We start from the raw sequence: 25737 nt of genomic DNA on the forward strand, positions 1-25737 counted from the left end.
GGGCGGTATTAAGTGTAATCTGATTCCGTTTCCGGTCAAGTTAGTTTCTGTTTGGGTTTGGGCGTTTCTGCCCCGGTTCTCCGGTACCCTTCTCTCTCTCTATCCTTCCCGCCTCGCTCGGCTCTCGGGAGCTCCTTGACTCCCGAAGCCGCTGTTTTTTTTTTTTTTTTTTTTTTTTTTAATACTGACGCACTTTTGCTTTATTTTTTACGATAGAGTCCGTGCAAAATGTATCAAACAATATTTCAACTTACTTCACAAAGCATAAGTATATATATTTCTTGTTCTTTTCCTATTGAAAAGCATTGAAGTTACACAATCACCGCTTTGACTCCTGCCTGGTGGAGCATTTTGGGGTCAACAACAGTAAGTGGTTCGAACACATTTTATTGGACCACATTCATGTATACATGATTTACTTCAGAAGCTCTGTACGTTTTATACGAAAAAGATCGGTACTCACAAAAATAAATGAATATGAAGGACTTCGGCATATCGTACACTTCGTAATAGATTCTTAGCGGAACCAAGTTAACAAAACCTTTCCACGGAGAACATGCTGTATGATACATTCACTTTCACGCCGACACGGGTACGGGAAGTAAGTGCAGAAATAAATGAGACACCGCTATCATTACCAGTCATAAGAGTATAATAGCAGTGCGAAGCACACGCCGGATAGTACAAATTCCCGATTTCCGGCAAATATAAAGAAACACCAATTTGCATAGCCTCAAACTCACTGCGGGCGAGCCATTACCAAACAATGCGAACTCTATTCAAAATCTGACAAGATTCAATTCCCCGAAATTGTTCAGAAAAGAAATATGGCTTCAGAAAAAAGCGGCTAAAAAACTATGGACAGTGGATACAAAAGTGGATACATTTTCTTTCAAATATTTTTAGCCTCTATACACTATTTTCTATCAAAATTTTGTAGAAAGTGGACAAATATTTTTGTTAGGGATCCGTGATACACATTCGCTGTAAAAAGGGGAAACAAATATTTGGAGAGCAAGCTGCACCGCCCACTTAAGCACTTTTTGTTTTTGGTTTGGCAACCGCCTCTGTTAATACACTATTAACAGTTAAACCTGTCTCGTTCTTATTAACCACTGAAGAGTGCAAGCGAACTTTGTCCAAATTCCGGTTAAGAAATCAAACATGTCAACACAAGCGTATTCTGCAAAACAACTTTAAGAAAACCCTTTGTGGTACTCCTCTGGGCAAAGGCTAAAACCACCCAGACCTCAAAGTGTGCTATACAAGGCGGCACAGACTTCTCGAACATGTGTCACACTCTCTATTATGGCAAGAAAGTGATTTTCTAGTTGCTGAATAAAATGAAAGGCAGCCTGTGATGGTATTACTAAGTTCCCGAAGAATTTTCCAGGCACGTGGTATGCTTTAGGAACAAGAGTACTGGTGAGGCCTGGTCAAGTTATTAGACTCATCCGATAGCAGCTGAGAACAGCCACAGCTGTAAGTTGTCTGCTCAAGCAAAAGCTTGATCAAATAGCCACAAACGTGATAAAAAAAAAGTGGACGAGTCATCAATTATGTTAGACTTGATGTCTGATGCCAGCTCAGAAATATCCTCTAGTGGCGGGAAGTTATCAATTGGAAGACATTTCACAAAGTCTGAAATTAAACTTTCATGGTGCGAAGATATTTGCAACTCCTCTAGGAGGTCAGCCTTGTCATCCTCTACGTTTTCATTGTCCGAAAGTTTGAACAGTTTCTTTATCCAGAGGGGTTTTAGTCCTGAGGTGAACTGATCCACATTTGGGTTTGTGTTGCAGCCCAGCATTTGTCGTATATAGCTCCAAAAACGTACTCAAGTGTGTCTTGCTGCAGGCGTCGTGTAAGTAAGAACTTCAAGTCATGGCTGCTTGAAAGATTATCACAGAACATGAGGAAACTTTTTATAGTAACTTGCCACACAATGATGGCTTATGGCTGCCTTCTACTTTGCAACTGCCATGCTGAAATCCATCCGAGTTACTCGTGGAAAAAATAAAGTATTTCAGATTCTCCCTTCAGATTGGCATGACGCAACTTCTGCCCTGTCTTCTTGAATTTTTTAGCTATTTAGACAGTTAAAAAGGTATGCACATCCTATCACAGAGAAGGGCTGTAGCCATGGCCGCCTCAGGAAGTTCCTTGGCATAAAGCATAAACAAGGGATATGATTGCAAGAAAGAGTAGACCTGTGGGGCACAATTTTCTTCCATGTTACAGAAATGATTGCACGAATTCACGCCGAGCATGCGAGCACGCGGACGGTCATGCGTCACCTTGATTGATGCAAGTCGACCGAACATAATGCAGCAGAAAGCACAGATGGACGGCACGCACGGCACAGACGAACGACGCAGGGACGAGCAAAGGCCATGCAGAATGATGCAGAAGCGACGGCGTGCAGGCAGGCAGGCCATGGCAGGCGCCATTCATCACGTGTTTTTTGTGACGTATTTGATTTAAACTATTTAGCCGTTGTAAGTACTTTAAACAATTTTAGAGCATTGCCAATTAAAAAATAAATATTTTTCACAGAAAGAGTTTTAATTAATTTTAACCAAATTGCAGAAAAGCGCCACGTAGCGGAGGGTATGAAACGCACAATCTGGGCCGCGAATCGGCTACTGTGTCCTCTCTTTACGTTTACTATATTACTCTATGCCTCGAGCGCTTCTTTAACCCCCCCCCCCCCCCCCTCGCCCAAACGCGCCCGCGTCCTTTTGTGTACACCCATCCTCAACTAATGATGGCGCCCGATGCGTTCCGATGCGCCGCGGGTGACGCATTTTGGAACACTTGCTTGCTGTATAGTCCGTTTCACGCCAAGTCCGAGCGTAGCAGACGCTACGGTCCCAAGCAGCCAATGAAGTAGCGCCAAAAGTGAAACGTCGTGGCGCCCGTTGTTTTTTGGGGGGTTCGCAATCAGCGGCTGAAACCACCCACGCAGAGTGAACGCGCCGCCGTAATATTCTTTTTTTAGAGCGCAGCTCTTAGGCGCCCGTTTACAGCTTGAGGGGCGTCGCCGTCGGCGTCGGCGTAACCACGCGGTGCATTATGGGACGCGTGACGTCACCGGTTACGTCACTGATGACGTCATCAGTGACGTCATCATGATGACGTCATCACGATTACGTCATCCTCATCACCATCACCATCATCCAGATGTCGTCACTGATGACGTGATCAGCCAAGCAGCACAGAGTTGGCCAAGCATTGGCCAATGGCTGGCAATGGTCCTTTGGCCAGTGGCCAGAGATTGGCCGATGACTGGCCTTTCCCTGGCCATTGGCCAATGGCCACTGGCCATCACCCATCGGCCAAGCATTGGCCAATGTATGGCCACTCTTTGGCCGCTGGCCACGAGACCATCCCCAGCCATTGGCCATTGCCTGGCCAAAATCCGTGCTGCTTGGGTGCCGTCACTGATGACGTCATCACGATGACGTCACGTGACCTCACGGGAGTCACGTGACCTCACGGTTACGCCGACGGCGACGCCGACGCCACTCGGAGGGAGGAGTAGCAGGTAGCACGCAGGATGAGGGGGTGAGGAGGGGGGAGGAGGGGTATACGCTCCCCTCAGTACCCTCACCTCCTCCTCCTCCTCAAGAGCTGCGCTCTGATTCGGTGTTACAGGGTGTTGTAAGCGACTTTCTTTTTTTTTACCTGTGTGTTTTCGGTATGATTAATAAACCTGTCGCGACTAAAGTCCCTCGATACGTATTTTACAAGTAACGACCATCAATACAAATGACAAAGCACATTGCGCTGGAACAAAATGGCGGCATTCAGTTCAAACCTCTGCTGTACGCCACCCTTCGCTTCCTAAAACCTGCACTGTCATGCTGTTGGCGTTTCAAAGAATGTCTCTACTTGTAGGATGCTTTTATCTAGAAACTTTAGAAGCGACAGCTCGTGTTCTAGTCACTAGACCTGCCGCGACAACGTTCTGCTTTAGATGAAGTTGACGCCACGCCACTTAAACACTACTTCAGTTTCGCCGCTGAATTTAGCGGGAGATTTATGTCACGTGACCTGTACACAAACTACGTTCCTCCGTTAAGATTTCCGGGGAAAATTCACGTCACGTTTCGTGTCGTCAATTTGATTTGTGCACCAATATAATTTCACCGCTACATTTTGCGGGCAAATTGACACAAAATGTAAGCTCTTGACTGTTTAATGCTTTCTAAACACATTTAAACGATCGTTTCTTATACAATATACTGCATTTAATGCATAATAGACTTCGGACACAGTGGTAACTGGCCTGTTTCTCTTTACAAACTCGCTTTAGCAGAAAACAGAATTTCGTACTCACCGTCAAGGGATGGAGCTGAATATCCAAGAACGGGTAGAGATATCTCGAGACGCAGTTCTCCGTACTTTCGTTGATGAAGACATCCACGTGCGAGCACACGACACCTGCGGTGAGGTCCAAGACAATTCTTCAAACAGTGTTAACCAGTCAAAGGGGCCGTGCAACGATATTCGCCTAGATTGTTTTTCACTTTACACGACCTTACTCGCACTTGTGGGACCCATATACACTCGCACGCAACGCCATTCACTAAGAAACTTTCTTGTTGCGGTGTCATTTCAAGGACAAAAAGCGAGCCTTTTCTTTTAATCTCTCCTTCCCAAAACGTAATTACGTAGCTGGTGGATCGCAGTATCCCCCAGTGACGATATTTGAATGCGGCTCAAGGATTGGGCCCAAGCATTGCGTGGGCACTCGATTTGGGCTCTTGATAATCGATAGCTCGAGAAGAATTCGGGTAGTGGACCGTGTCTAATCGCTGCAATGACAACAATAGCCGAAACATAACAATGTCTGGAACTCAGCGCGCGTCCTGTGCCTTGTCAACCCCAGCGCGCGGCTATGATTAACATTGGCGACATATAACCGACACCAGATCACGTGGCCGCTTGTTATAGTTGCGAGTTGTGGGGGTGAACGCTGTTCGTTTTTCTTTCATTTTTTTCTGCAACTTCTATTGCTTGTGGTGAAAAACAAACGCGTGTTAACAGGTCATTAACGCCAGGGATTCGTTCTAAGCGTTACTTTTCTAAAGTACAAACATTTTTTGCATCGCTTCTTTAAAGGAAAAATCGGTCAAAAGACCATATGCGAAATTGTTTGAAAGCCTGGCAACACTCTGTAGGCTGCAATCTTTGTTGCGCCCAAATTCCTCCGCTGTTTTTTTTTTGTTTTTTTTTTTTAATTTCGTAGCGTTGTCGGTAACATTTGAGGCTTCCTGATTACCGTCATCGATCCTCACCCACACCTGCGATCTAAGGGTTAGTTTTTTTTTGCGCTCTTCTTGTGCACGTACGTGCTCGTCCCCTCGCCGGCTCCTGGTTTCTCACCGCGACCAACATGGAGGACGTACACTTTCGCTCGAAATTTGACTTTGGGTGCCGGCACGGACGAGGGCGCCTGGTTTCTTGAAAGCGCTTTCTCGGCGCGAGTGCTTGAGCGAGCGAAGCATTCTTCTGAACTACGCTTTCGCGCCCTGTCCTTCGCCAGCGCCGAAGCCAACTGGAAAGACGGAGCATGTTCTTCGGCGTCCCACTAGATGGCGCTGTGCATTTCGCATATGCTGACAAGTCAGCGACAGTTATTTTTTCCCGCCAGGAAGAGAACATTGTACCATTCATCCTACAGGGTGCGGCGATCCCTGTTTGCACCAAGTACAGGTACCTTGGCGTGACACTATCAGCTACAGAAAACTACCTCGCTGAGCATCACCAAAACCTCAGGACGTCCTCAGTGCGTAAGCGAAACATACTGCGAAGACGGTGCCTCTAGAGCTGCGACCAATACGTCGTTACCAGGGAACTTTGGAAGGCCGTCGCGGTACCCGGGCTGACTTTTGGAAACTCTGTCATTGGCATACCCAGCAAGCTTCGTGAATATCTTGAACGACGCCAAAGAGATGTCGGACGTCAAGCGCTGGGATGCCATGGACAAGTGGACGAGCTTGTTGAAGGAGACGTCGGATGGTTATCTTTCGAGGCACGAGAAGCCAGCAGCAAGCTAGAGTACTACGCGCGACTCCGGCATATGGACGAAGACCGCTGGGCACGGCGACTTTTCGTCTACATTCACCTCAAGAACATCCATTCGACGTGGAGGAATCGTGTCACCCGCCTCGGCACAAAGTTTGGAGCCTTTTGCATGAGTGATGAGCCTCAAGCTGAAAAAGATTGGGTGCGTAAAGTGCGAACGCAGATAAAGGCTGTCGAAAGGGAGCGCTGGATATTGGGAATGCAACAGCATACTAGCATGCATTTGTATGCATTTTTCAAGACCGAGATCGCTCCAATAACGTTCTGCAAAAACACGCTGGGAAGTCGCCTACTCATCGAGGCCCGCGGTGGTGCCCTGCGCACAAGACAGTACCGTCGAAAGTTTGACAGCAACGTGACGGACATGACATGCAGCGCCTGTGGAGAAGACGAAGAGACCACCGAGCATTTGCTGCTCACGTGCCAGAAGCTCCTGCCAGCGCCCATTGGGGATTCCCGCATCGAGCAGGCACTCGGCTTCACGAATGAACATGACCACGTGGCCTGTTCTAGGCAAAAACTGGAGGCGTGGTGGAAAGTGCGACGGTGATTTGCGCACCGAGAAGTCAGCGCGTACCGATCGGACCACCGTGATCATATAGCTGTTACCCTCCGCCCACCAGGGGTCATCGACGACAGATGGTGGGCCCTGACGACCTCCCCCCTTCTCTCCCCCTTTTTTTCTTTTTTTTTTCTTTCCTTTTTTTCTTTTTTAACTTTTTTGGTGTGTCGAACTTCGACTCTCGTTTCAAAGAGATTGCGCCGCAGAATACAATACAACAACAATACAATACAATGGTCTATTTTTGTGGATTATTCAATGGTACCAGTTAATGCAGCAGTCTCCAGGGATCACTGAAAACGCAACAATTGAATCGGTCATAGACAAATATCATACATTATGATCTTCTGCTTACTGGTCAAAATAACAATAGACCGCTCTTACTAAGCGCTCCAGGGATAGACCCTCTAACAAATTCAGCGCCATCTCTCGAGAGGAGCACAAAGCGTCCAGCTCCCACCATTAGGATGGCACATGACTTCCGTACGCGCGCGTACAGGTGCCTGCGTGCGTTCGTTCCAGCATTTTTCGCTTCTGGCTCTCATACCCGTTCTAACCCACCGTGTCAGTCGAGACACGGTAGAACTCCACTACAAAACCAGTTCATTTATGTATACCGCTATGCAATTAATCAGAGAGGCGTCCGGGACGCGAACGGCTGCAAGGCAAGCCTTTTCGTTCATAAACCTTTCCGCATTCGTAACGATTGTGTATTTTTTCGCTTCAACCCTACGTTATGTTACTTACTCTTGTTACATGTGTCGTTTTTTGCCTTCCCGGGAGATCTTGATGCGAAGAAAAGGTGGATTATCGCCATAAAACGGGACGAAGGGAAGTTCTTTACGGTGGCACAATTTGCCAAAGTGCTCCATGGCACTTCACCGCTGACAGCTATTTGCCGAACATGGATGGGAATCGGCGCTTTTTCAAACAAATGACAGTCCCAAGTGTGTTCGCCTTCGCAAAAGCAAAGCCCGCGCCCAGGAGGAAGCCGTGAAACCGGCCACAATGCGTCGTGGAGAGAAGGTCAGAGCCCGTCGGGATCGGGAGCAGGGTTGAGCAGTATCGCGATACAATCAGGATAAAATGTATTTCGTTACATTTCTTAAAAGATACTCCCCCCCCCCCCCCCAACCCCCCTCCAGAAAAAATAAAAAGTCCGAACGCATTTCTTTTTTTTTTTTCTAAGGGCACTTGCAGGGTCAAGGAGACGCTGGGGCATTGTCACTATGCTGACCAAGATTCCTTCCGACTCTCCAAACTATTTTTCTATGCGTCCTCTTCCCTCTTCTGAGAAGTGTTGCGTAGTCAGGGACTTGAACCAGGTGACGTGCCAGGAGTGGAGTTAGAGTATCTTCTGCCGCAGGTCTTTAGGTAGGGATTTCTCGAGTCATTGTTTGCTGACATCCAATGCCCGCTGCTAACCATCTCTCTTGCCTTAGCGTACACAGTACACCCAGCCGGCAAAGCTCAGTCACAGTTCACTGCTGCACCAGCCTCGCGGTGGTTGACTTGAAATAGTAGGATGACTCACGCAGTGAAGTTCAACACATATTCGAATCGAATGCGTCTGCGGCGTAAACGTCATCAGCCGACGTGAACGGGACCCGCCGCTCTGGTTAGCCGAAACCCAGGAAGGAGGCCAGACCTGGCCTCGCTGTGCCAAACCGTACTTCGTAGCGTATACACCTGCGGCTCGTCTCGAGCGCGCTGTTTATCGAAAAGCTCGCACCGGGGCCGGCAATATCAGGTCGTAATCCACGAGGTTCTTGTTTGGATGATGCTAGGCGAAACTTGAGAACTACAATTCATGCATCGGTGGCGGAGGGTCGGCAGAAAGGACCTTCACAACAGGGAGGCCACCGAATCGTTTTTTCAACCGTAACAGACGATAAGACAGGTGTTTAAGGATGCTTCAGGTGGTGCACTGTTTTCGAAAATTTCAAATGACACTCCCTGCACAATCTTCACCGAAATAACCTACAACGAAAGTATGTATTGTCCTTTCATACAGCAGAGTGGTAAAGTTTCATGTTCAAACCCACCACCTACAGATAAAGCATACCAGTTCATTCCACCGTGACGTCATGTGATCATTGTTGACAGGGGCGTCCTTATGGAACAGAGGCTTGGTGATGTTTTGATTGGATTTAGGGTGACATAAAATTTATCTAGAGGTCGAAGTCTTGTCACATCCCTCGTCAGACAGGCAGGATGTCAAGGAAGGGAACACGGTCAGTCCTTGATGGAACGTCTTTTTGAGCCCATCGAAGACTCCTCGTCGTCTGAAACAACCACCTTCAAGGCAAAGTGCCAAGCTTACGGGTAAGTAATTTCGGGATCAAAAACTTCCATAAGAAAGTTCCAGGACTAGCTTTGTAACACAAAAAAGGGGTAGAGGGGAGGGGGGGCAGTACATCGGTGCACACAGCCGCGGTTGAGGGCGGCGACATCCATCTCCCATCGTGCGATGGGCGTTAGTCTGTTAACATTGGGAGCTGTGCCACACAAGCTTTCTTTACTATGTGCATGCAAACATTTGCGATTTCAGTATGGACTTCAATAACGAAGAGAGCTCCAGGCGGCCTTCCACGAGTACAACCCCCGAAAATGTTGACAAAATTAGAAAACAAGTGCATGAGGACCGTTTGAACATGCTGTTGAGGAGATTGCCTAACATCGTCAACGTGTCAAAGGAACAATGTAGACAATCATCAAGCCCTATTATGAACACGCACTTTATTGCAAGTTGGTGGCATATATACATTAGCATATTGTAGCGAAGAAGACAAGCCAAGTCTCCACATTTGAGGACGACGGCCACTTTTTTTAATTTGCCCTCTGTCTGTGCTGGTAACAACACGCCTGTTCAATTCGCCCTTCTCTCCTTGCCGTGCTGTCTTTAAACGCTTCAATACGCAGATATTCTCATGTATATTAGTATATTTGCATATGCCACTTTCTTTGAAAGATAACACCCCAGTTTCGTTTATGTACTTGCCTCAAGTATGCTTCTCTTCGGTGCTGACAGGTCCTCTGATGAAACCGAAGAAACTGAGGACAAGGAAACAAATGTAGGTCGTGACGGCGTGGCAGTTGCTCCTCTTGTCGTAATACGGATTGGAATGTCCGGGCTCACATACGTCGAGAAATCATGCGAAACAAGTGTTTTTGACACCACAAATGGTTACCCTCCCATGTCTTACCATGGGTGGAGTTAGCCTCTCGTGCCGGCATAAACTGAAGATGTCTAATAAATGCGGATACGGCATGAGCATGGGCTCTGTTCCGAACTTCCTTGCAGCCTCTTCTACATCGTGGACGTTTCTTCGCCTCTTTCGAGCCTCGTATAGTCTAGACGCAAAAGACCACGTGACTCCATCACGTCTTGCAGACCTCCATTCAAGCTCATCAATGCTGCACGCTGGAACTTTATGCCCTCGCGGTAGTTTCCACTTCTGAGGCAACTCCATGCAAGATACTTCAGCTCTCACATTTTCATACCCTCGTTTAGGGAGCAGCACGATGAGCTTAAGTGCCACAGTATGACGACATGCACCATTCTCCTTCGCCATGCACCAGCATGCGCACGAGTTGAGCAAGCCATAATGTGTCAACACTGCTGACGCCCGGTTTGGGGATGCGGTTTTATTTCGGCTCCGGAAGCGTAGTGCGCGCACACGCACGATCGACGAGTCGCTGCACGAAAGAATGGAACGAGAAAGCATTAGATTTTTATTTCTCACAACAAACATGTTTACGTCTACACCCAAGCCACCGTGTGTCCCAAGCCAACATGCACGAAGGCAGCAGGGAAGACTGGTTCGAACTGACTTTTTTCTTTATCATATCCACCGCCGTACTTACGTGCATGATCATTGCAGAGATAATAGATGCTATATGCAGTACGTAACATTGACCAAAAACTAGAATCCGACCCAAAGCAGAACAAACAGGTACTCACTGTGCAGTGCACGACAACGTTTCGATTGATCCGCACTGCACGTAGCCTTAGACCATACACTTCTGGCTGCGTATATATGGGCGCGGGTTGAAGTCTTCACGATGAGTGGTATCCGTCAACCTTGTCGCTGGTGAGGTAATTTGGCACAAATAAAACGCTCTGCACCACGACATCACTGACAACAACAACACTCCGAGTAGCGTTACAGCCTCGACATGGTGAAGCTAATGGTGTCCGAACAAGCCGGAGTGATGAATGGACGATAACGGCTGTAATCTTTATAACAAGTGTTAGCTTCCCCCACCTAGCCTAGAATTGAAGAACCAAAAGTATGAGTTCTTTTCTTCGCCGATTTGCCTACCCTCTGCAATTTCGTAACTATCACCAGGCGGTGGAGATATCATCAGGATGACCATTCGGGGAATCTGGCAAAAAATACCCTAAAAACTGCAACACCCGCCTTTTCCCCCCGGCGAGGGAGTCGCCTATTTGGTGGCGATAATAATAGTGATGAAGGTGGCCAGACAGAATTTAGTAAAGGGTCTATTGAACAAAGACGTCTGGGTCGTCTCTGTTATTGGGTCAACGGCAGCCGTTTGAGCACATCTGAAAGATCATCGCTGACGATCATCGCAGCCGGATGGATGGACGGACGCTAACGGCTGTACCCTTTATAACAGCCGGTAGCTTCCGCCACCTAGCCTAGAAACTGAGAACCAAAAATATTATTTCTTTCTTGCGCCGATTTGCCTACAGTCAGCAATTTCGTAACTATCACCAGGAGGTATGGGATATACCAGGATGACCTTTGGGGGAATCGGGCAAAAAAAACTAAAAGCTTCACTCCCCCCTTCAGCCTTTTCCCCCCGGCGAGGGAGTCGCCCACTGATCTCTATTGTAGTAGGCTGGATCGCGGACCGCGGCCTCGGCAGCTGGGGCTAAGTGCTGTTTCCCCCGTTTCTAAGCTGTTGTCGGCAATGAAACGTTTCAGATGCTTTCCTTTAAGCCCGTCAAATAGCTTGCGTACAAACATTAAAACTGACAGCCCTCGCAGTTGTTATAAATATATATTTTGTGGTCGAGAGTGACTCCGCTGTAGTGGAGCTCAATGAGGCGAGAGTTACCTATAGAGTTACCGCGGAGTCGGTGGCGGTTTCGTTGAGTTGGGTTTAGCAAACGACAAGCTCGAAGGCTTTGCTACGCGCAATTCGCTCACTCCCGGAAAGCCGCTGTCGAGATGTAACATCTTCGTCACTCATTAACTTCTGGGCTTCCCAGAGGACGGTCTCATTGACGCCAAGTTCCTTTGTTTACTCCACTACGAGAGCAAGCTCGCCAGCTCAGCCGTAGGTGCTCCGGTACGTTTCATTTCTTTAATCGGCGTTCGAACGTTTGACCAATACTGATGCGATCTCCAAACGTTCGACATAAGGTCATAGCACACGACGAAATTCTTGCCTCCGAGCACAGCGTACATGCTTCAATATTCTTATTTTTGTGCGTTTCTCCCATAGACCTGCGTGTATTGCCTGGTGTCAAGCAATGGCCGCCGGTGGCGACACCGACGGTCTCCTGATCCGCGATCCAGCCTACTACAATAGAGATCACTCGAGTCGTTTATTGTTGGCGATGATGATAGTGATTAAGATGGCCAGACTGAATTTAGTAAAGGGTCTATTGAACAAAGGCGTCTGGGTCGTCGCAGCCATTGGGTCAACGACAGCCGTTGGAGCATATTTAAACGATCATCACTAGCGTCTCGGGGGAATAGGCGTAGCTGAACGTTTTCCGTGTCATTATTACTGCGAGCACAATATATCAGTCTACTTATAGTATTCAGCCGCGGTTGATCGCACCACACGAAAGACAGTGTGCTGACGCCATCTGAGGCGCGATTCTTCCGCGCCTCAGATTTGGTCATAAAAGAACTGTCTGCAGACATGCTTGATGCGTACATGAGTAGAAAATATTATCATTCGAACTCGCTCGAGACGTCTCCACAGAGATAATTCTGTCATCATGTCTGCCTCAAACACCGTGTCTTTTTGTGTGACGTATCAAGCGGTGTTATTGCGTCTGTGGAGCATTCGTGATGAAACAAAGCTCTTTGCTGGAAATAGTGCAAATTGGCGGAGCTTCACCATCGATGCTGATTTCCCTCTGCCTCTTGCCGACGACTCGGACGACCAGGCTGTACGCTGCCGTGACAAAGAACTGGCCCGGTTCGGCGATGATCTTCACCCCGCTGGACGGCGGAAAGTGCTTATCGATGGTGAACCGAACAGCCTCGCACACCTGAAAATAGACCGCCGAGAACCGTCGCATTTGGACTCACGTTTTCGTGGTGTAGAAACCGAAAAATATGATTACGTCTTCCGCGTGGGAAATGTGACTGGCTCGACCGAGAATATAGTAGTACCCTGGCGCGTGCAACACATCTCCAACGGGTGTGTTCATCGCGTTTTGAAAACTGGTCCCTCGGTTTTCGCCCGATGACGTCATAGAAGTGTCAATGTTGTCGCCGGCCGCGATACTGGCGGCGTCACACCAGCTGTGGTGGTGGTGGTGACAGACGCATGTCTTGGTGCAGGTCGCTCTTCTGATGGACAGTCCAAGGAAGCTCCAGCAGCTAAGAGTCAGGACTCCGCGATGACAGCGACACTCGTGATCACTCGCACTTTTTTGCCGAGACTTCTAGCACCAACCACCAGGATCGCGACATACAAGAGTATCACACTCCGCCCTGTAGTGTGACGTCATATTTTGCCACCTGGAAGGCGGCATAAGGCGTTAAACACACCAGTCGAAGACGCGTTCCGGGCACCCTAGTATAGTACGTACAGTGAGCTCAAGCTGACCAACAGAACACAAGGTGTAGTGCCTGCGTTTATTCGGCACGTACAGTCTACAACGATATGACAGTTCCGTTCGAAGAAGACGAGGCTGTTTGGGGTGACTTAGCTGGATTTGCTTTGACCAGCTCCATACTGCTTGTTAGTGTGATCGGAATAAACCGAAATAGTTTCCTATATCTTCACTCTAAAAATAAAGTGCCTCTTACCGAATGCTCCTTATCATAGCCTTATAAACTGCCTCGGCGAATTGGTATTTCATATAGCAAGATACAGGTAAACCGTTCCGCAAGACTGGCGTACCTGACTGATCTTGAATCTTCGCGAGTCGTGAAACTGTGCTCACTCAATACAGCAGCAACATTCTAATTTTATTTTCAAGTCCCTGGATTATCTACTTTCTCGCGAAAGTTACCATGGAAAATAGTCAAAATGCTTTTCAAGGACGAAAATGGGTGGTTAGCTTGCGTGGCGATGCCCGTCAGTCAAAGTCGTGTCTTTAATTTCAGAGGATAACTCATCCCCGAAATCCGTCACCCTAGTTTCATAGGTCGAATTATTCTAACTCCGTAGGGAAAAAATAATAGCACATATGTTTTTGTGAACGGATAGCCGCTGTGATCTTGTAGAAAAATACGCATGGCTTTTGAAATTGAAGGGAGAATTAGGGGTCGAGTTGTGTCAGCGCAACGTAGCTTAGAGCGCATGGAGCGAAAACTCGCGCTGCAGAACAGAGGGATCCTGGGCTCAATCCCCACTCCTGCCCGTTTCGATCCGTACCAGCATCGTACCGGCCTGTGGTTCAATACTGCGTGATGCGCGTTAAAAATTCCAGACCGGTACTGAGATCTTCACAGACTTGCACGGGCTCTTTACAAGTAATTTAATTATTTTTAATGGATAATTTTTGAAGTAAGAGTAACGGCAGAGCCAGCAACATGGTCTGGCAACTCAGCCACCCCATATAGGGACTCGAGGCACGAGCGCCCAATCCGCCTTTAAAGGGTCGACGTTCGTTCGGTTCACACCGTCGTCTTGGTTCCTCGCTGGTTTCCGATACAGTAAGGCTGTAATCAATTTATGACATTTACTAGAAAGTAATCACAAAAAGAGTCTGGTTACTTTTAGAGCTACTAATTACTTGAACCGGTTAACTTGTTTTTCTTTTCGTTTTTAGTGGCGCCTTTTGTTCGTACAAGTTTTCTACCAAAGAATTCTCGAACCAAAATGTTTAGCAGGAGGATTGTTGACCAAAACTCATAAAATAAGACGATAATTACTTTATAATATTGTGATTTAATTGAATTATGAACAGCACGAAATATATGTTTTCAAATCGCCATATAACGCTATCGCTTTGAAAATATGAAGTACTCGGAGAAATCACTATTACTTTTTTCAGGTAACGGCCAATCACTTTTCGTATTCAGTAATCAAGTAATCTACTTCAATACTTCTTAAGCAAGAGTAACTGTAATCGATTACTTGTTTTTAGCAACGTATACAAGACTGAACCTTCGCTGGTAAATTTTTTCATCTACAGCTGGGACACCAGAGGTTATTGAGGCTTACAAACTTCCGGCTCTCTAAACATGCACACCACAAATTGCAATTACTGTTTATGCATTCTAATCTTTGCCCCAGGTTGTCCTTGCCGGCCAGTCTGGGTTTAGCAGTTCCGTGGAAACTTGCCTTGGCCAGCGTATCCTGCTTTCTTACTCCACCCGGAAATCCACCGCCGATGTCAAGCACGTTCATTCGAAATCCCATTTCGGTGCCCATGTCAAAGACTTGCTTGGCGTGATCGATGGTGTTGACGAAGATGTCCGGATGATGGTAGGCGCATCCCACGTGGAAGCTGCAACAAATCCAGCGACGACACATATTTCACTTTGCGACAATTTACGACCTAGCGTTTGTGATCTCTTAACACACTGGCGCCACCTATCGGTTCGACTAGCCGTAGAACGCTTGGGGTTCCCGTGCATTATATTTTTCGAGCATGGCTCTTTCTCTTGGCTTGAAAAACGTTTGACAATGTTATTTCACCATTTCTTATAGATAGTATACGTACATTTGATCAGGCAAACACTACAAAACCTTTGCTCTGGTGAAATGCAGCTCCAGGGTTCCCTCATATGTGCCACCAGCGTGTCGGTGTGTTCCCTCGTTGTAAGAGATGGCAAGGACTCTCTCGTAAGCAAATCAGCCTTTTGAAACAAATTTGCTTTGACAGAACGTAGCAAAAGGTACTCACGCAACTCCGACCACGTTCCGGCCAAGCTTGAGAGCCACCTTCAGAATATTCTCGATTTCGTGAGAGTAAGCACAGAACTTCTCGTTCATCGTCCATCGGCTGCCGAACTCGCTGGCTGCTATGCGCAGCAACAATCTACATAAAAAAAAAAAACAAAAAAACATTGAAGTGACGACAAAGTGTTTTTTTAAGCGTGTCTCACATCGTCTGCACATAAAAAGATATACGGGGGGGATTCAGATAGAAATAATATTATGTGTTTTGTTTGGAGAAAGCGCTTTCTCCATAAATTCAATCGCCTCCATAGCCAGAGAAGAAAATGAAGATAACATATATTGCATTCAGAAAAGTTGGTGCTCTCAAGAACTCCAGCGTCTACATAATAACGCAAAAGAGAAAGAGAGGGTACAGTAAATCAATTTCAAGGAAACAAATAAAGACGAAAAAATAAAGAATAAAAAAAAATCGATTAATAAAAATATATGAAAGACGCATAACCACCATCATAAATCACTTTCGTTTCACCATCCTATAAGCTTCTGGAAATTCAACAAGCCCTTTTCTCACCACTGATTCAAGTTCTGCCCCCTACAACCTATCTCCCTTCTTGTCGGAAATGTTAGCACCGAGCAAGCTTTCTGGTATGTGTGTCACCTGCGACTTTTGGTCAGGCAGCAAGTCAGCCATACCATGAACCGTTAACCGAACAACGTTCGGTTAACGGTTCACCATAAGCCGTTAACCCAGTTCACCATGAACCGTTAACCCAGTTAACGGTTCATTGTGAATCCAGTTCACAATGAAACCGTTAACTGAACGTTGAAAGTACCTTGCGTTCTTGTCATCCATCCTCACCAGCTCTTCTGCAGAGTCGAATGTCATCAAGGTAACACCGTGCTCAGAGGCGTACTTCAAGTGGGAAGTACTCTTGACTGTGTTGGCGTGCACGATGCGGTCGGGTGTTACGCCCATGTCGAGCACTGTCTTCAACTCTCTCTAGAAAGGAAAGCATATATATATATATACGTATATCGCTGATGGTATACGGTGTCTGGAGCACGTCTATGATTGCTGTCTTCAGCGTCGCATACCGACCATGCACCAAACGTGGTCCCAAACTAGCAACAAATTACGTCATGAGAGTCGGTTGCACATTCAATATAGCTTGTCACGCGCGATCCTGTCGGTCGATTGTTTAAGTGCTGGCTCGCAAGGTGGGCACAGACGTAAGGATTGTTGTTGTCACTATGTCCCAACCCTTTGAAACAGAGCGTCGTAGCACAAACCAGGCGTCAGCAATATCCCTCTCCCCCGCTGGGACACCGCCGTGATCGAGACCAACGACTACATCCGCCAGTTGTGACGTCACGAAACGGAAAACGAATGGTCAGAAACGCAGACACGGTAAACACAACAGGTCTGAGACACGTTCCGGGCACTATGCTAATGGCAAGTTCAAGATATAATGGCATCGGGATAGCACCGCACGTCAAGGAATGTCACCTAAATTGCCCGACCCCTTGGGTACTACCAGTACCTCATTTCACCATTCTGTTTGCATCTTGTCTAATTAAAATGTATTACGTGATTTTTTTTCTCCCATTCGAGACGTTGTTTTGCAGGCACGAGAAGCACCAGGAAGATTTTGTTACTGAATGCATTCATCAACCGTGTCTTACAAACAATAATCCCAATCCTATTAATAACTGCATTTCACTCTCTTCCGCGCTGCTTCCGAATTAATGTTACATTCCCCTATGATATATTCTTATTTCTGTCCTGTGGAAAACTATCACATCAGCTGGATGAACTTTAACTAAATCAAGCATTTCATCTTCTTCTCTAGGAAATACTCACCTCTTTCTCTCTCTCTCTCTAGCTACCTTCGCTAAGCATGCCCTATATTTCTTTTTTTACTTTTGTTACCAAAAGTGGCAGCGGTACTTTAAAAACCATAAAGTGAGTTTAAAATTTGAATGGCCACTTAATGAATTGATTCACGCCACTCCTAATTTCACAAGATTAGCTATAAAAAATATGTAGTCAGCTTAAGGTGAAATATGCTGGTTAAAGCATTTACGAAAGGAAAGTTACCTTGTTAGAGCAGTCGAAACTGACCCCCAGTGAATTCATGGTGCAGGCGTGGCCAAACTGCGGCTCGCGAGCCCCATGCGGCTCTTTGCTCGTCCAAGTGCGGCTCGCGGATCCCTCGTAAGGGAGCCACCCCCCCCCCCCCCCCCCTCGCACGCCACTTTCCTTCTTTCTTTCCTGGGGAAAGAAAGAAATCCTTTCCCTCTTTCCCCAGGAAAGAAGAAAACGATTTCAGAATAAACAAACAGCTTGCGCTTTGGAAGCTTTGTGCCACCATAGTTGCAGTCGAACCCCTTTTCACTCGTATGTTTCCACAGATCCTGTTCCTTTCATTATTCGAGAGAGTTTACTGGACCCTAGGGGGAAATGCATCAAGGACAGGGATTGTCAAACCATGCATGAACTTTGGCTTGGGGTCGAGGAAATGTTCTGTCTCCCGGCCTTTGTCACTCGCCGGTGATACTTGCCCCCTTTAGATAATGAGTGTTCCCTCCATATTGTTTCTTGTTAAAGGTCGCGGAAGCCCGGGTTGACCTCACTCATAGTTTCCACTAGTCACAGATGTTATGTTCAAGTTCACAAAGGACCGAGAACATTCTCATTATTATCTTCACCGGCTTACAGCTGTGACCTGCAAGCTGTTTTTTTGTACTTTCGGGGGGAGGGGGCGGGGGGGGATGACTAGCCAGTGGTCAGTAAAGGCGCGTCTGGAACGCTTGCATGGAAGGGCAAAAGGTTTGTTGCACCATGGTCATGCTTCGATTGGAAAAGCAGACATGTGCATACGGAAGATAAAAAGTGCTAAATAACTGTCAGGATTTCATGCGACGAGGTCATCACTTCTTCAGCTGCCTCCACGGTATTCCACGCGCTTTGTCGAGACAAGGAGTTAATTGCTGCCTATGTCTAACCACCCTTGGCGAAGTAGTGACGAGGCTCTGCGGACGTCGTCGCAATGACGTCCAACAAGAAACGCAAGTACGAAGATGAACATCGGACATTCATCCCTGAGAGGGAGGAAGATTTCGCTTTCATAGAGAAAAACGGTAAGCCCCTTTGCCTAATCTGTATTGCAGCAGTTTAGCACCACAAGGCGAGCAATGTTCGACGGCATTACGAGGCCAATCACAAAACCTTTTCTCTAGACTATCTAGCTTCATCTGAGTTGAGAAAAACCAAACTGGCCCAGATCAAATCGCGACATCAGAATCAGCAGTCCTTGATGAATGCCTTCAGCAAGGAATCTGAAGTAGCAGCAGCAGCAATTTTTGCAATCGCTGGGAGGCTGGAACATCGCTCGTACCAAGCGAGCTTACTCAAAAGGAGAATTTGTGAAGACCAACATCTCCGACGTCGTGGCATTGTTGGATCAAAACAACAAAAATCTTCACGGGTTGGTCAACCAAGTACCAGTTTCACGACATTCGGTCGAAAGGCGCATTTCACAGCTAAGCGCCAACGTCGTCGACAAGCTTCAGGAGCGCCTAATCCGCTGTGAAGCATTCAGTTGAGCCCTTGATGAATTTACGGGTATACATGACAAGCCGCAGCTTGCAATCTTTGTTCGTTATGCTTCATCCGACGAAAGCTAGAGAGAAGAGAGCTTCTGAACATGGCTGCCCTAAAGGAAACCACTCGTAGTGTTGACATTAAGAATGCATTGTTAACAACGTTGAAGAGGTTCGACGTTCCTCTGCAGAAGCTTGCGCCATTGCCACTGATGGTGCGCCTGCTATGGTTGGTAAGAATGCGGGCCTGGTAGGACTTTTGGGGAGCGCCCCAAGCATTCCAGATTTTCTCCCAATTCATTGCATTATTCATCGTGAACACTGGTGGTGAAGCACTTCAACTATAAATACGTTATAAGCGCCGTCCTTCGAGTCGTCAACTACATACGATCGAATGCAAAACCCACCAACAATTCCGCAACTTCCTCGAAGAACTGGAACTTCATGAAGCGCCCATCGACGTATCGTGTTTTTTTCTGTGTTTTTTTTTTTTTTTTTTGTGCGGTACGCTGGCTGTCAATGAGCAACGTACTATCAAGGTTTGTGTATCTCCTAAAGCAAATCCAAGCTTTTCTGGGGGCGAAAGAGAAGCCATGTCCTGAACCTCATGACGCAGGTCGGTCTGTCGATCTCGGTTACCTGACTGACGTAGTTCAGCACCTTAAATCCCTAAACATGTCGCTGCAAGGGAAAGAAAAAATGGTATCTTTCGGTATTCGCCCAAACAGTCTTCAGCTTCCAAAACAAGATAAATCTTCTTCAAAAGGACCTGAAAACAAAGCGCCTGATCCACTTCCCGCGGCTGAAGAGCATGTTGAATGCAGAACCTGAGTTTGAACTGACCGATGCTAAGGTCAGGGAATATTTCGTAAAGCTTGAGGAACTCGAGAGGGACTTTCAGTCCTGGTTCAAAGATATGCACCAACTCAAACCTTGTTTTGCGCTTCTGATGAATTCTTTTATGGTTGTTATGTTGACTGTCGACATTCCAACTAGGGAAAACTTGGCAGGAGATGTAGGGGCCTTCGAACTGGAACTGCTTGAACTGCAAGAAGACGAAGGGCTGAAGACGTTCCTGCAGTCTCAGAAAATTGCAGTATTCTGGCGGCAGCTGCCAGAAGCAAGGTATCCCCACGTCAAGCTCGCGGGCCAGAAACTCCTCTCCATATTTGGATCAACATACTGCTGCGAGGCGCTGTTCTCAACCATGAAAGCGGGGAAGTCAAAACAGCGCGCGACCCTTACGGACGATCATCTGACTGAGCTGCTCCGGAGCGCAACGACGTCGTTCGAGTCGAACTTCAAGGCGCTTGTTTTACGAATGGGGAAGCCCAACACAGGCACATAATGAGCAACCGCTGCATTAGTGTAATTCACTGTGCCCGTAACCGAAATGAATGAAATAAACAAACCTGCCACGCCCCCTTGTTACTGCGGCTCTTCACTAAACTGTTTCCTTTTATGGCTTATTGCATATGTTTCTTCGGGGGGGGGGGGGGGGGGGGGGGGCGAACTTTTGTCCAAAACTTAAACAAAAGTATACTCCCCCCCCCCCCCCCCCCCCCCCCCGCGGCTCTTAGAAGCTTCGTGGTTTTGATTACGGCTCTTAGTCCGGGTCAGCCTGGCCACCCCTGTCATGGTGTGAAGAATAACCGGGTCTGAGCACACTTTTACGGCTGGAACCAATTTGAATATGCAGTAGTTTCATTATTTCATCCTTTTCATCCTCACAAATGTTGTATTCTTTTTCATAACAAGCATAGGAAAGAGCTCTAGAAAATTTAACTAGCATATGTTAGCCACTAAATCTCTATATAACCCAGGATGTTCGTGAAAGATCTTCACATGTGTGAGGGGACACAAAAAGAAAAATGCGTTGCTGAATATAAAAGTTTCCTGTTGCCATGAAATTACAAAAATCTCTAAATGTACTAGATAACAAAACATCATAAAACAGAGAGGTTGTTTTGTCCTCTCTATATTTCCTTCTTCATACTTTACCAACACGCTGTTTATGAGTATAGTCTCAGTGTGCGTCATTGTCTGTGCGTAAAATGACAAAGGCGACATTCCAGCTCTTTCTACATATGCCGCAGCATATCCCTACTGATTTCTGAAGTAGCAGCTTAGATCCTCCCCTTTATGTATATCCATATACGTACACTATTATATTCTTGAAAACTATGTGTTAAGAAAAACCTCATAGCAGAAAGCCACGGGCTGTTATGTCAGATGACCTTAATGGTCAAGCTCTAGAGCCACGCGTGGCAGGAGCTAGAATATCTCCTAATCATTTACAGGAAATCAATGATAAACACATTGATTGATGGTCTGTCTCATAGTAGCAGAAACAAACTCACAGGTGAGATCTGTGATAATTTTCGTTTATTCTAAACGTAACTCTTAGACATTATTATGTCCGCTCGCGCGTGTTATGGTGATTGGACATAAAAAGTAACCTTGGACAGCCTGTATCTATAAAACGATACATATATTTTTTGACTGCCTCAAGTCCCGGTGTGCCAGTGACAAATGAGCGAAGATTATCACATCATCGATTAATTTACGGCCTGGAACTCAGCTCCGTTGGAAGAATGAATAAATAACTGTGGGTCTGAATATTTACGTTCTTTGCGTAATCGCGTATTGTTGTGTTTCCGGGAGCGCTGAAAGGGATATTGCCCGAGTTCAGCCTACTCTACCCAGGGCGCAGAAACTTTGACATATCAGGCGGGTGGCGGCCTGCGCTTTGGAGCTCTAAACACAACAAGAACGTCTTCAGGATGCCACGAGACGATCAGGGACCGCCAGCCCTCGCAAGGAGAAACACCGGCTCGCTTGCTTGCTTGCTTGCTTGCTTGCTTGCGTGCGTCCGTGCGTCCGTGCGTGCGTGCGTGCGTGCGTGAGTGAGTGAGTGCGTGCGTGCGTGAGTGCGTCTGTGTGTGTGTGTGTGTGCGTGTGTGTGTGTTGTATTTCAGTTTGAGCGGCAAGAGCGTCGACGCCTTGTATCCGACACCGGAACATGGCAAGAGCGGCTACGGGTTGCATCATCTGCCCCTGGCTTAAAAAACACGGTCGTGGTATTTATCCAGCCAACTTGTTGAAAGTCAGTTGGTCAAAGGCCAATTTGTCGATAGACAACTTGTAAAATAGGCCACTCCGTCATAGGCCGATATGCAGATCCCCACTCGTCGATGACCAGTTTGTTAAGTACACTTCAGAGTATTTAAGTAAAAAAAAACTGATTACTGTCGTTCCTTGCTCTACATTTTCGCCCTCATTGTAATTATCTTCCCTTTGCATGTCCAAGTACAAGGTACAATCGTGAGAATGATGAAATGAGAATGGCGGAATATATGGTTTTCGACGCACACTGCATCACCTGGCAGCTATTTGGGAAGTCATGGAAATGTGCGTTAGGAGCGAGGGTACGACTCTTACCAACCCTATTATCTACTGTGAAGTGCTAGACCACGGGTGCACAATTAAAAAGTTAGGCGGGCCAAAATTACGATTAATAAAAACTGTGCAGGCCGCACCTAGAGCGACGTGTTCCACATTTTGGCTGCGGTCAGGCTTCCGATACCAGGCGTCATCGCACTCGTTTCCGTCACTAGCACATCACTCAATGTCATGTCCGACATGGCAGATCGAACGCGGTTTCGATCTGAATGAGCATCCTACCGGCGTGCGGTCGTGTATCACTACTGCATGGTGCACTTTAGAGACCCCAGCATAGCGGTTGTACTGCACTGGCTAAATTGCTCCTACAACAAGTGACTCGTCGCAACTTTGAAATCGTTGACCAACTACACGCTGTATAAATATCCACACAACCCCAATTATTTATCAAAGGCGGTTCTTGTTCAGAGTCGTCAGTCATTATCTCGCATGCTATATCAAGCGAGTGGTTCGAGCAGTTGAAGACCCGATGATACGAGTTCATCGAAGACTTGAGAGCCGCTGCCTACCCGTGACAGATGAGACTGGGAAATCCGCATAGCTGCGACTCCCATGTCGATTATTTGTTTGTGCGCCTAATGTAGTACATTTTTGCCGAGTGCGTCAACCGTTAATCTCCCTGTTTTCGTTTCTCCGCACAAAACCAACATGCTCGGGCACTGCTGTCAATTGTGTAAGTGGTCATGAACGACTCTGCGAACGGTCGCCGATGTTGCCAGTGTCCGAGTGCCAACCGACGATCATCTGACGATCATCTTGGTTCGCGTTTCTGTGCATCACCAGTATCGCTAAAAGAGTGCTTGCTATCCTGGAATTGGTTGTGAATGAAGACGCGACTGGTCGCTCAGGTCTCCCTGTGTTTCACAGTAAGATGACATATGCTCCCTGCCTGATATTCAATTTCAGATTTCACTGTTTTAGGGAACCGTTTGTGCGACTATGATGCAATCAATCGACCGGCGGATAGTCATGTTGTGACGCTGACGTAGACCGTAACTTCGATCGTACTATGGCTAATGCCGCTGTCGTCTGCGTGCAGTGCCACGCTAGCCGCACTTTGGGTGCTCCATGAAAAAAAGGCTGAACAGCATTGAAATATTGCGGAAAGGAGACGCGTCCCTATCTTCTAACTGTGGCGTTTGTTAGTGGTCGGGGGTCGAGACTCCTACGGCATGATACGCACGTTTATAGGCTGCTTCGGCAAAAATATAGATCCAGACTTGCGGATATCGGCATCTGATCCGCATCCGCAGTCCCTGGCGTCCGTATCCGATCCACAACCCACCAATAACGATTAAGTTTGATCAGCATCTGCATCTGCCACCTGCGGATATCCGCAGACGATCCGCGGGTTATCCGCGGGCCTGTAGGGCTCTAACCATAATGTTCCACGGGGGTATACTTTTAGGAAAGGGTGTTCATGTCTCCAATCCTGTCTGCTTAGTTTTCATGTCCATTTTATGCCTGCTACGGTTTTCACGAAGACCAGGGATTATCCTCTCAATCAGAGACGTATTACAGGAAACGATATAATCCGTCATGGGTTGAAAGAGCGGTTAGTAGCACCCCCAGTGTACCACTAACAGTTCTCAAGACTTCATGATCATAGCACGCGCGACGACGCGGCCAAGGGCGCGTGGTTATTGAGTCCTTCTATATCAGATTCGATGAGTGTGCCATCTACCTCCGTCATGAGCAACTGAACTGCAGCGATACAGGTAATGAGAAAACCTCGCTTTCCAGCCCCACCCCACCTTGGATAACATTTCAGCGTCTCGTGAACACGCGCAGCCAAAGCACAGCGGAAGGCAACAAGTACGCACTTCACCAGGACCGATCTCCTCCAGGTATCTACAAAATTTGACATTTAAATCATGCTCATAAATAACGATCTTAAGTTCCTCCTTTCTGCAAATGAGCGAAGTGCACAAACGAAGATGTAACATGTAAACAGGCAGGTGGGGAACCGCCTCACCGTAGTATGGTGTCACTTGTGGCAACTCCTGCTGCCACAGTTTCACTTTTTGCTCCAAGTCTCGCAAGCCGCAGATAAAGAAGGCCTCATCCGTTTCCTGTGGCGAGAATGACGTAATTTCGACTATGAAGACCTGTTTATTTTCTCACTTTTGTATAGTTCCTAAATACCTAAACCGCGTCTGCGCTGAAAACGACTGTAAAAATGGCAAAAAGGAAACTTTGTGGGTTTGCGTGCCTAACAAAACAAAAGGCACCTGGCAAATACCACCAAGGAGACAAGGCCTGCATGAGGAACCACGCTTCGTCATTTAGAAGCCAGCTGCACTCGCCGAGAGTCACCTACCATCGCAAGATTCTTTGAGTCGTACCTAGCCAAGCTGAAGCTTGACTAACTATCATTAAGTACGTCTATATATGATTTGCATGCTTATACGTTGCCCTCTATGGGCTGTGTGTATGCTGCGTGTAACGGATAGCATCCGAACATAACACTTTGTTTGCATAAAATCCAGCCAATAAGCAAACTCCTGTCGATAAAAACATTTAGGCCGCATACGTCTTTATATGTGCCAACACCGACGTTTCTAATAACTTTCGGGTACTCCGTTCACTTACCTGTTGGTTTACCAGTTCTCGAGCAAGCTTCAAAGCATCCATTTCTACGTAGACCGAATAGTTCCTATCGAGACTGTTTTTCATGATTCTCGCCATTCCCGTACCGAAAAAAGCGAAATGTGTTGAGGATTTGGCAGTGAGAAATGTTTTAATTTCTTGCGCGATGTTTCTTGGGTCTGCCTGTACGGATCTGCAGATGATAGATGTTACTTGTTTTTTTTTCTTTTTCTTTTTCGGCGGCAAAATGGTTGGTTCAGCCAGCTGGAAAACCTGCGCAAAATTGGAGCGGGCAATCAGCGTGAACAAAAACAGAAATACAAAAGTTGATAAAAAAAAAAAAAGTACTGCAACTCGAA

The 25737-nt window shown here is 46.9% G+C and overlaps 1 protein-coding gene across 1 annotated transcript in view; it reads right to left on the reverse strand.

The window, feature by feature from the left end:
• LOC115317860 (ornithine decarboxylase-like) overlaps window positions 1-25477 on the reverse strand; it is a 28129-nt gene extending 2652 nt beyond the window's left edge. Inside the window, exons 1-9 of the mRNA XM_040208138.1 lie at window positions 25382-25477; window positions 24765-24861; window positions 20971-21003; window positions 17823-17866; window positions 16558-16724; window positions 15729-15863; window positions 15164-15329; window positions 12761-12914; window positions 4343-4446 (exon numbers count right to left, since the gene is read on the reverse strand). Coding sequence (XP_040064072.1) covers window positions 4343-4446; window positions 12761-12914; window positions 15164-15329; window positions 15729-15863; window positions 16558-16724; window positions 17823-17866; window positions 20971-21003; window positions 24765-24861; window positions 25382-25477 — 996 coding nt within the window. The remainder of the gene's footprint in view (window positions 1-4342; window positions 4447-12760; window positions 12915-15163; window positions 15330-15728; window positions 15864-16557; window positions 16725-17822; window positions 17867-20970; window positions 21004-24764; window positions 24862-25381) is intronic.
• Between the last annotated feature and the right edge of the window lie 260 nt (window positions 25478-25737).

The sequence above is a fragment of the Ixodes scapularis genome, unplaced genomic scaffold, assembly GCF_016920785.2.
Source record: "Ixodes scapularis isolate PalLabHiFi unplaced genomic scaffold, ASM1692078v2 PGA_scaffold3__209_contigs__length_174095766, whole genome shotgun sequence".
NCBI lineage: Eukaryota > Metazoa > Arthropoda > Arachnida > Ixodida > Ixodidae > Ixodes > Ixodes scapularis.